Consider the following 11,482-nt stretch of genomic DNA (forward strand, 5'->3'; position numbering starts at 1 on the left):
AGTATCAACCCTGAAACCGGATAACCCTGGGATTAGGGTTTATGTAAAAGTAAAACCGTTTTGTACGGCTGCAAAACCATAAAAACCAAAGTCACGTGAAATTTTTGGGCGAGCGAATTAGTCAGAACTCAGAGCCCCCCCCCCCCCTCGGCTGATTACGTAATATGTTAACGACCCCAAAATTAAGGACAAAATTAGGCTGCAGTAATTCTGTTTTCAAAATCGAATTATAATTCTAATAATAAAAGAATTTTACATAAAAAGATAAATACATATTGATATAATAATAAAACATGACCGACATTCGAGATTTAAATCAAAGGCCTAATTTATGTTAAAGAGTTAATTGAAATTCCTAAGGCTTACGATAATTTAATCTTACTGCCAACTCCCCGATATAAAATAATCTATCCAAGTATATAACCTATCCTATAATGTCAAATAATAAGTTAATACATAATTATAATCATACTCATAATACAAGATTCAATTCAAAATACGATAATCGTTATTCAAATTGGGGAAGCGATCGAAACTGATTTATAAAAGTAACATGTGCCTTTCACTTGAAACTTAAATAATTTACGACGCTACCGTATTACCAAGATTTTTAAAAACATCAAAACTTTTAGTTACAATTTCTAGACTTGCACAAGTAATACTACACACAGTCACGCAATTTGTGATAAGTTGCCAGAAAAGATATTGATACAGGAAGAAAAAACGCTTTTTCAAGATTATTCAACATGATCAACTCGGGGGAAAACTTTATTAATATAGTCTCAGTCACAGAGCATATCATTATCATGATCCTCAACTAATAGTCAAGACACAACTTACCATAGTTACCATAGTGACCATAGTTACCATAGTTACCATAGTAACCATAGTTACCATAGTTACCATAGTAACCATAGTTACCATAGTTACCATAGTTACTATAGTTACCATAGTTACCATAGTAACCATAGTTACCATAGTTACCATAGTTACTATAGTTACCATAGTTACCATAGTTACCATAGTTACTATAGTTACCATAGTTACCATAGTAACCATAGTTACCATAGTTACCATAGTTACTATAGTTACCATAGTTACCATAGTTACCATAGTTACCATAGATACCATAGTTACCATAGTTACTATAGTCACAGACCACCCTCAACTAATAGTCAAGGCACCACTTGCGTAGCTGACGGAACTATCTCCCTTCTTCACACACCTGCTACTTTGGGAGTAGTGCAGGAAAGAGAACTTGGCTTCACTACTTGGGTTCCGCGAGGAGTGCTCCTCTATCGTTGCCAGCAGCAACAGTATGGGTCGTCGTCCACAGATTGTGTTGGATGTTTTGGAGAGGTATGTTTGGAATGCGTTGGAGTTGAGCGATTCTATGGTATCCATTCCTGGGGGAGAGTTACCATAGTTACAGGGGATGGTTTGTCATTTGTTACGGAGAAAGGGGGGAGCAGCATTAATTGTTAAACACAACAGATAATTGCTGCAGAGAGTTGGTGTTGTTTGTCAGTAAGTTCAAAGTTACCTCCCAAATATTAATTTATCTCTGTGATTGGATTTAAAGTAATAATTAAAAGCAATATTAGCTATATTAAATTGAAAGTGTTTAACTCTATAATCTCATACCTAGTCTATCGAGTTTGGTAATTGCTTGCCAGATAGGAATGTCGTTTTCACCGTTCACATTGCAGTAACTGAAAGTAAACGGGTTACAGGGTAGAAAGTAGATTTACAAAACTACGGCTTATCTACGGCTATCGGCTTATCGGACCTACTTGAACAGATATTAATTGGAAACTCTAGTATGGCGTTCATTTTAATGTCCGATAAGGTAGTTCGTGAATTGGTTGAGAGAAGATAATTATTATCATTAACCCCACGTGGTGTTATATCAGCCTACGCGTAAATATACATATCGAGGCTACACTACGTCATCGTTTGTGACTGTATGATGGTATTTTAGTGTCTACCTTGAATCTTCCCTTCTCAGAACAAAATGCAGCATGTTTAGACAAAGCTATGTCAGCCAGGTATTTGTCGTTCATGGGCTTTGAAACATGACAATTCTTAAATTTCCCCATTTAAAATAAATCATTATAGCTACTACCAATTAAGAAACTTAAATTGATCACCTATCAAATGATGAGTTGTAAAAGTTCGTTATATTATTTAAAGTTACAATGATTTATAAACGCCTCCTAGGCTAGACGGTGAAACATTTCTTATATCATATTAACTGTTTGTAGAGTGAATTAACTTTCGTGAAACAGCCATCTTGAAAGTTGGATTTAAGTTTTTTTTAAATAAACTCTTCCATTTTATCGCATGAAGTTATCTTTAGCGATTGTTAATAAAAACAGTTTGTTCAATTATCTATCAAACGATTGGTAGGAATAGTCTGTTACATTACTTTTTGTGTGCCATATGTCTTACTATGTATAGGGCGACATTGTATATTATATATTATTAAATCTGTTGCCATTTTACTATATTTTGTGATAAAATTAAACAAAATGGTTTTTTAACAAAAATTAAATTGCTCTCCAATCATTGCATTCAAACACAGTTTCATGCAGATCCAATGTGACGAGAAGTGTTTCACTGTCTAGCCTTGAACGCAAGTAGAAGGCTGGCCATTACAGTGATGACAACTCCGATTGTAAAATTGCAAGCCATATTGGGCCACCACAGGTCGCCCGGGTTGATCCCCATATCAAGTAAAATAGTTGTGCCATTATATGGACATTCTTCATCACCGCAGTCCAGTGTTAGATCTTTGAACTCATTGATCATCATCGCGTGATATCCATATCTTAACCAGGACAGGTATTTGATGGGAATGAGGTAAACAGTTTCTTTCACGTGTTTTAACAGTCCCATCACGGGCATAAAGGGAAGAACTATACTCGCTGAAATGGCTTTTGCAGATGTTGGATCTTCTGCTGCCACTCCTACGAACCAACCTATGCCAGAAGACGTGAAACATGAGACCAGCAAAGAAACAAAAGCAGTAGAGAAAGCTCCTGCACTTATCACCAAACCAGACATAACGTAGAAGATGACCAAAGCAAGGAGCACAAAGGGGACGAGTGCAAGGAGTTCAAGTAACACAACCGATATAAAGTATGGTAAAATCGTGTACAACCCGTTTTGGTACTCCCTTTTGATGATGTTTATTTCAAGTGCAATTCTTAGAGCTGAGAAGTTCATTGATGACGCAGTAAAGGACAGCACACACATAAAGAATAGACCACTTTTGTTGGTACGAACTGAGGAGATGTCATTGTCCGTCCCAAAGTAGATGAAACCTAGAATAAACGATATGATGATACAAACTGCAAAGCGTGCTCGGGTTATCCGAGGATTCCTGAGCCCTTCTGTGAGACTACGCCGAAAGGTTTCTGAAAGTTGATCCCAGAACTTTGCTTTCAGTTTTGTTTCTATATAGCTGTTGTTGATATTCTTGAAAGCTTTTGAAGTTGATTCAATGTCAGTGTTAACTTTCGTATGGAATGTTGATCTCTCGTAAGATTGGACAATTTCGGCACATCTTTCTCTACAGTTGACCTCGTCGTCAGATTTTATAGCAAGAGTGTAGATGAAGTGATCAGCTGGACAGTGGTACGGAGGACAAGTGTATCCAGCTTCTTCAAAGTGTGTCAGAGCATCAGTGTGACTGCCAAAAAATGCTATTTTACCTTCCGATAACAGACAAACTTTATCAAAGAAGTCGTAAAGAACAGACGAAGGCTGATGGATAGTGCACAATATTGTGCAGCCAGATTCAGCCAGATCTTTCATTATTTTGATTACGCTTTCTGCCATGAAGCTGTCTAGTCCACTAGTCACCTCATCTAAGAATAAAAGTGAAGCCCCAAAAATCAATTGAGTTGCCACAGCTAACCTTTTTTTCTCTCCTCCTGAAATACCTGGCCGGTCAACGTCTCCTACAAAACTGTTCTTTATTTTGCTCAAACCAACCTTTTGAAGAGCTTCAAGTGCCATAAGCTCTTTTTCTTTCCTTGGTATAAGTGGATCTAGCTTTAAGCTTGCATAAAAGAAGATAACTTCACATACTGTCATTGAAGCGACGAAGGTATCATCTTGTCCTACATATCCTGACAAATCTTTGATCTTATCTTCTGGAATTGTTAGGCCATTGAATTTAACATCACCACTGACTTCCAGTTTTCTGGGCAGTCTGCTCGCCAGTGCGTTTAAAAGCGTGGTTTTCCCAGATCCACTGGCTCCGAGTATTGCTACAAAGTCACCTGGTCGAGCAACTCCAGATACTTCGTTTAGTAAGATATTTGGGATTAGGTCTGACTTTTTGTTTCGCATACAACTGAACCCTACAGATAGAGGGGAAAAAACTGACAAGTTTTTCCAGGTTAGATGAATTTCAGAGGGGTTAGTTAGATGAATTTCAGAAGAATGGGATCTATTCTTGCTCTTGTCAGGTGATGATATTCCTTCGGTTCGATCTAACTTTAAACTCTCTTCTGAAACCATATCGATAATCTACTCTCCTGCAAAAAGTGTTATAAGAAAACAGGTTGCCGATAATATCACTTAAAACTATCTAAGTTACAGATTGAGATAAATGAAAAGCAATGAAGGAAGTTAACTGATATTATTAAAAATAAGACGTGATTATCAGCGAATGTAGTGTAGAATTCTTAAATGCTGTTGAGCCAATAAGATAAGTAAAGTTTTCAGGAATTTCTGGAGAAAAATAATTATCAAAAATTTGTGTTAAATCGTTTTATAAGAATAAATTTATCGTTAGTTTTATGTCACCGAACAAAGGTTTAGCACATCAAAACTGTATTTTAAGAGATTCTTTGTTTACTCAATTTCAAAGCCAAATAAAATTTATATGGATCCATGGTTTGAAATATAGTGTTGATAACTTTATGATCATGCATGGCTCGCTGAACGGGATTTTAGCGAAACTTTAAGCCATCATTCATTGACCATAGTTTGTTACCGAGCAGTCTTGTAAGGAAGAAGTAAACAGGTTAACAGATTGCATCCAAGTCCAATAACAAAATTGCAAACCATATTGGGCCACCACACCTCACTTGGGTTAATCCCCATTTCAAGTAAAACAGTTGTGCCATTATATGGACATTCTTCATCACCACAGTCCAGTGTTAGATCTTTGAATTCATTGACCATCAAGGTGTGATATCCATATCTTATCCAGGACAGGTATTTAAAAACAAAGAGGTGAACCCCAACCCCGTCATCATCCTTCAGAAAGCCTCCAAGGTAAATGAATGGTGCAGTGAATGCTGCAGGAATTGCACCGGCTACCTTTGGATTTTCTGCCGCTACTCCTATCAACCAACCTATACCATTAGATGTCCAGGTTAGGAGAAGCAAACAAGCATAGGCGGTGAAAAATGCCTGTAGATCCGCTCTTAAACCTACCACGAAGTAGAAGATAGCTAGTTCAACGAGAAGAGACGGAATGACGAACAGGTACTCACAGAACACAACCGAAAGGAAATAAGACAGGGTTGAGTATAGTCCATTTTTATATTCTCTCCTGATGACGGGGAATTCCAATGGGATTTTGAGTGCAGAGCAACCTATAGACCTTACTGCATAGACCAACACTAAAATGAAAATAACGCCACCTTTATCCACCTTGACCGTATCAATGTTATTGCTTGTGTTAAAGTAGAAAAATCCCAAGAAAACGATAGCAAGAATATCCGAAATAAATCTTCCTCGGGCATATTTGGGATTCCTTTTCATCTCTCTTACACTTCTGCAGAGGTTCTCCGAAAACTGACCCCATGTTGTAGCTTTATGTGTGGTAGTTACATCTTTGTTGTTAATATTGTTGGGATACTTTGAAATTGACTCAATGTCAGTGATGACTTTTTTGTAGAATTTCGATCTCTCGTAAGATTGTACGATGTCGGCACATCTTTCTCTACATTTGACCTCGTCGTCAGATTTTATAGCAAGAGTGTAGATGAAGTGATCGGCTGGACAGTGGTACGGAGGACATGAGTATCCAGCTTCTTCAAAGTGTGTCAGAGCATCAGTGTGGCTGCCAAAAAATGCTATTTTACCTTCCGATAACAGACAAACTTTATCAAAGAAGTCGTAAAGAACAGACGAAGGCTGATGGATAGTGCACAATATTGTGCAGCCAGATTCAGCCAGATCTTTCATTATTTTGATTACGCTTTCTGCCATGAAACTGTCTAGTCCACTGGTCACCTCATCTAAGAATAAAAGTGAAGCCCCAAAAATAAGTTGAGTTGCCACAGCTAACCTTTTTTTCTCTCCTCCTGAAATACCTGGCCGGTCAACGTCACCTACAAAACTGTTCTTTATTTTGCTCAACCCAACCTTTTGAAGAGCTTCAAGTGCCATAAGCTCTTTTTCTTTCCTTGGTATAAGTGGATCTAGCTTTAAGCTTGCATAAAAGAAGATAACTTCACATACTGTCATTGAAGCGACGAAGGTATCATCTTGTCCTACATATCCTGACAAATCTTTGATCTTATCTTCTGGAATTGTTAGGCCATTGAATTTAACATCACCACTGACTTCCAGTTTTCTGGGCAGTCTGCTCGCCAGTGCGTTTAAAAGGGTGGTTTTCCCAGATCCACTGGCTCCGAGTATTGCTACAAAGTCACCTGGTCGAGCAACTCCAGATACTTCGTTTAGTAAGATATTTGGGATTAGGTCTGATTCGTTGCCTCTCGCACAACAAGATTGTATAGGAACAGGGGACGTCGAGAGAACTGTCAAATTTTGCCAGGTTAGATGAATTTCAGATGGATGTGATATAGTAATTCCTTTTTCAGTTGATGAATTTACCTCGGTTTGATGTAAGTTGAAACTCTCTTCTGAAACCATATCCTCTTCTGCTAATAGTAGTATGAATATTAGGAAACTGTTGCAGAAACATTGCCGATAATATCACTTAACAGGGGTCGTTACGTAATCATTTTTTAGTTTTACTATTTTTTGACACAACAGCTATGTGTAAAACTTTTACACATAGCTATTGTGTCAAAATTACACTAGCGTTTGGAAATCACTTACAAATAAGCGATAAATCAAAAGTTGAAAGGGGAATGTGGATAGAATGAGTTAAATGCTATTATTCTAACTGAAATGTGGATATCATTTGAAGTGAACTATAAATAAAACGTTCGCAGCAACTTCAAGTTATCATCAGTTAGTTTTACCCAAGAAAAGTTAACCTTCGCAAATTAATTGCACGGAAATAAAGCGCATACAGATAAAATTCGTACAAAAGAAGACAAACAAAATCCCGAAGAACAAAGGAACAAATCTTAAAAACACAGCTAAGAAGACGTCGTGTAAAGGACATAACTTAATTTTGGTTAATAATTAAGTAAGGTAATTCTAGAAGTGTTAATTTGCCGTTCTTGCAATTATTCTGGTTTTGTTTTAGGAATAATTAATATTTAGAGGTCAAAATTCGAGAAGGATACATATTTATCGTGAAATATGTTGACTTGAATGCAACTGTAGAGTATTTAAATAGATACAGGAGTGTAGATTACACAAGCTTAGCCTATTAGCTAGTTCGCTAACAAATAACTAGCTGAAATGTAATATTAAACTATTAAAAGCTTTTAAAAACGTCTTAACACATAATATCACAAATATAGGAGAGTTACCTGTGTGATGAGAAATTAAATCAATGCCAAGTTAACTGAATTAATTTACACAACCACATAGCCATTAGCCAGGTTCATGTGCTAGATGTAATAGAAAAATGTGAGGAATATGGGGGTAGCACAACTTTCGATGTTATTTCTAGGAAAATATATAATTTGATTCGGATCGCTAGGACGTGGAGAATGTAATGGACATATTTCTTAAATATGCTGTAGTTCAATGAGTATGTAATGTGTTCTAGGAACGTTCTAGAACGTTTTGCCCATTAGATATAGATTTGCGGATTTCCGAAGGATCATATTACACAATTGAAAGCACCTATCTGTACCGTGCCTTTCTATTTATTATCGTAGACCCTTATAATATAATGCAGTAAAGCGCAGATATCCGTAAATGTTTAAAAAATAATAATTGTTTTTAATTGTATGTGTTTGTTTGTTAACCATCGTTTAGTTTGCTGTTATAATACATGATGGGAAGTGGGATCTAAACTTATAATCCCATCAAATCTGTGTGTACGTGTGTGTGTAATTTTCTAACGGTTTAATATTAAAACGGTAAGAGTTATGGGACTGGTTTTTTTTGGTATAGTTTCGACAAAACTCTGACGAAGCCAATAAGCAATTTTTTAAATCGGCCGGTTGTAAGTGGTTTAATTGATGGTTTTGTACCCCAAATGTGATACTAAAGTGTCTCACTTTTTCTCCCCTCTCTCTCAAACACACTCTCTCCCCATTTACAGCTCCCCTAATTACTACATAATTAGTTAATTCGGCGGTGGAGCCTTATTAAGTATAATTACTATTGGGTACGTATTACGTACTGGGCGCTCAAAATTAAATTTACTCTAATGCGGCCAGTTTTAAATGCAACAATGATCTAACCTGAAGCGACTGCCCCAGTGGCAGAAATCAGAGGAGATAACAAAGACAGTGTGGGGGTCTGCCAGCAAGGGTTCCAGAACTTTAGCGTACTGTTTAGCGTGATCACCTGACACGTCCCCTACTATTATTGAGACGATTTTAAAGTTGTCTTTATATCCTTCCATCACCTGGCAAGGGGAATTGTCACTTAGGCATCCATTTGATTAATTCTTTTTATAAAAATCAGTAAATATAATTTCAATTACATATTTTTATAATAATCCAGCTTGATAATCTATTATTTGATGATCTATTATTTAAAATCTTTTAAAAAGCAACCTAGCTGGATAAATAATAATGGGCGGTTAGATACCAGACGGCCGCTATACGGCCACCACACGGCCACCATACAGCCATCACACGGCTACCAGACGGCTACCACACGGCCACCACACGGCTACCACACAGCCACCACACGGCTACCACACGGCCACCACACGGCCACCATAAAGCCACCACACGGCTACCACACGGCCACCACACAGCTACCACACGGCCACCACACAGCTACCACACGGCCACCACACGGCCACCACACGGCTACCACACGGCCACCACACAGCTACCACACAGCCACCACACAGCCACCACACGGCTACCACACGGCCACCACACAGCTACCACACGGCCACCACACGGCCACCACACAGCTACCACACGGCCACCACACAGCTACCACACGGCCACCACACGGCCACCACACAGCTACCACACAGCCACCACACGGCCACCACACAGCTACCACACGGCCACCACACGGCCACCATAAAGCCACCACACGGCTACCACACGGCCACCACACAGCTACCACACGGCCACCACACAGCTACCACACGGCCACCACACGGCCACCACACGGCTACCACACGGCCACCACACAGCTACCACACAGCCACCACACAGCCACCACACGGCCACCACACAGCTACCACACGGCCACCACACGGCCACCACACAGCTACCACACGGCCACCACACAGCTACCACACGGCCACCACACGGCCACCACACAGCTACCACACAGCCACCACACGGCCACCACACGGCCACCACACGGCCACCACACAGCTACCACACGGCCACCACACAGCTACCACACGGCCACCACACGGCCACCACACAGCTACCACACAGCCACCACACGGCCACCACACAGCTACCACACGGCCACCACACGGCCACCACACAGCTACCACACGGCCACCACACAGCTACCACACGGCCACCACACGGCCACCACACAGCTACCACACAGCCACCACACGGCCACCACACGGCTACCACACAGCCACCACACGGCCACCACACGGCCACCATGATACTGCTACCACACGGCCATCATACGGCCACCATACGACTACCACACGGCTACCACACGGCTACCATACAGCCACCACACGGCTACCACACAGCCACCACACGGCTACCACACGGCCACCACACGGCCACCACACGGCTACCACACGGCCACCACATGGCTACCACACGGTTACCACACGGACACCACACGGCCACCATACGACTACCACACGGCTACCACACGGCTACCATACAGCCACCACACGGCTACCATACAGCCACCACACGGCTACCACACAGCCACCAGACAGCTACCACACGGCTACCACACGGCCACCACACGGCTACCACACGGCTACCACACTGCCACCACACGGCCACGACACGGCTACCATACCATAACTCACCTTAGCAATATACGGATACTGCATCTCCAGACTGTGTTCGTTTTCATCATCGTAAACATCAAAATCAGTGAAAAGTTCAGATTTGTAGAGCTCTGAAACTGTTTCAGAGTCTGTGGTGAGATCGTAAAGGGGTGTTTCAAACTTAGAACACTTGCTAAGGGCACATCCTGAGGGAGCAGTGTGTTACTATCGAATATATAGGAGGGCTGCTTAAGGATTACAGTGCAATGGTTAAATATTCATGATCACAGAAGTTTATAAACAAACATTCAGTCATCTAACCTAGTAAATTTGATGTCCAAAGCTATTTTGCATTACAAACTGATATCGCATTATTTGTACCATGATTACAGATTCTACACAAACCACTCTACCAACTCACCGGAAAGGTATCTGTTATGACTGGGACCCAACACGATTATCCTACTTGTAGTGGCGGGATTAATGCTCTTGAACCCGTGCGCGCCTGTCTCTCCACAGTATGCTAGTCCCGCGTGAGGACTGATTATTGCACGTGCTGCAGTGACTGGGGTGTCCGCGTGGTTCAGCCACTTTCCTAGCTCGCTATCTGAAATTAGGTGTTAATTAACGTTAATAAGCAGTTGATTAACGATTGAGTTCTAGATTAGTGATTACTGTTTTGTTAAATTTGATATTTATAAATATAGAATTCGCACTTAGTGGATTTTTTAAAACATATTTAATCAGACATATTACATTTTTGGATTTTTCTTTGCTCCTAGCGTTAAACCTAGATTATTGATTAGGGATGGTTATCAAAATACGTAAGCTAAATTCCGGTCATTTTATACCCAGACCCCCTCCCTCAGGTCCCTTTTCCATAAGCTGCTTTATACATAGCAATTGCATAGAAATAACACTGACGAAAAACGTTTCCAACCCCCTCCCCTAAGTTAGCTTACGTGAAATTAAACGAATGATTATTACGTGGTGTTAAATGAATAATCTCTAATCAGACAAATTTCTCACCGAGTTTATTTTTCCCGTCGCTGTACCAGGATCCTGCGTGTGTAGCTCTGCGTCTAGTCATGTGTTACCCTGGCAACAGTACGTCTAGTCATGTGTTACCCTGGCAACAGTACGTCTAGTCATGTGTTACCCTGGCAACAGTACGTCTAGTCATGTGTTACCCTG

General features: G+C 40.4%; 3 protein-coding genes across 5 annotated transcripts in view; all 3 read right to left on the reverse strand.

Moving 5' to 3' along the window:
• LOC134814516 (glycine N-methyltransferase-like) overlaps window positions 1-11,482 on the reverse strand; it is an 84,080-nt gene that overhangs the window by 64,078 nt on the left and 8,520 nt on the right. The window contains exons 1-7 of one of the 3 annotated variants that reach the window (XR_010160174.1): window positions 11,318-11,419; window positions 10,710-10,895; window positions 10,328-10,494; window positions 8,583-8,749; window positions 1,645-1,712; window positions 1,102-1,406; window positions 209-938 (exon numbers count right to left, since the gene is read on the reverse strand). The exons of 1 other annotated variant lie outside the window; for it this stretch is intronic. Coding sequence is in view for 1 of the 2 variants with exons in the window: in XM_063822673.1 (XP_063678743.1) it covers window positions 1,165-1,406; window positions 1,645-1,712; window positions 8,583-8,749; window positions 10,328-10,494; window positions 10,710-10,895; window positions 11,318-11,378 (891 nt within the window). In the remaining variant the exon portion in view is untranslated. Of the gene's footprint in view, window positions 1-208; window positions 1,407-1,644; window positions 1,713-8,582; window positions 8,750-10,327; window positions 10,495-10,709; window positions 10,896-11,317; window positions 11,420-11,482 lie in introns of those variants that run through there. One more of the 3 variants, XM_063822673.1, reaches the window with a different exon arrangement.
• Window positions 2,491-4,543, reverse strand: LOC134814517 (protein white-like). The gene has a single exon (XM_063822674.1). It carries the CDS (start codon window positions 4,528-4,530, stop codon window positions 2,617-2,619), a length of 1,914 nt encoding a protein of 637 aa, XP_063678744.1. The 5' UTR covers window positions 4,531-4,543; the 3' UTR covers window positions 2,491-2,616.
• Window positions 4,727-6,917, reverse strand: LOC134814518 (protein white-like). Its single transcript, XM_063822675.1, has one exon. It carries the CDS (start codon window positions 6,901-6,903, stop codon window positions 5,005-5,007), a length of 1,899 nt encoding a protein of 632 aa, XP_063678745.1. The 5' UTR covers window positions 6,904-6,917; the 3' UTR covers window positions 4,727-5,004.

The sequence above is a fragment of the Bolinopsis microptera genome, chromosome 4, assembly GCF_026151205.1.
Source record: "Bolinopsis microptera isolate Bmic1 chromosome 4, MBARI_Bmic_1.0, whole genome shotgun sequence".
Taxonomy (NCBI): Eukaryota; Metazoa; Ctenophora; class Tentaculata; order Lobata; family Bolinopsidae; genus Bolinopsis; species Bolinopsis microptera.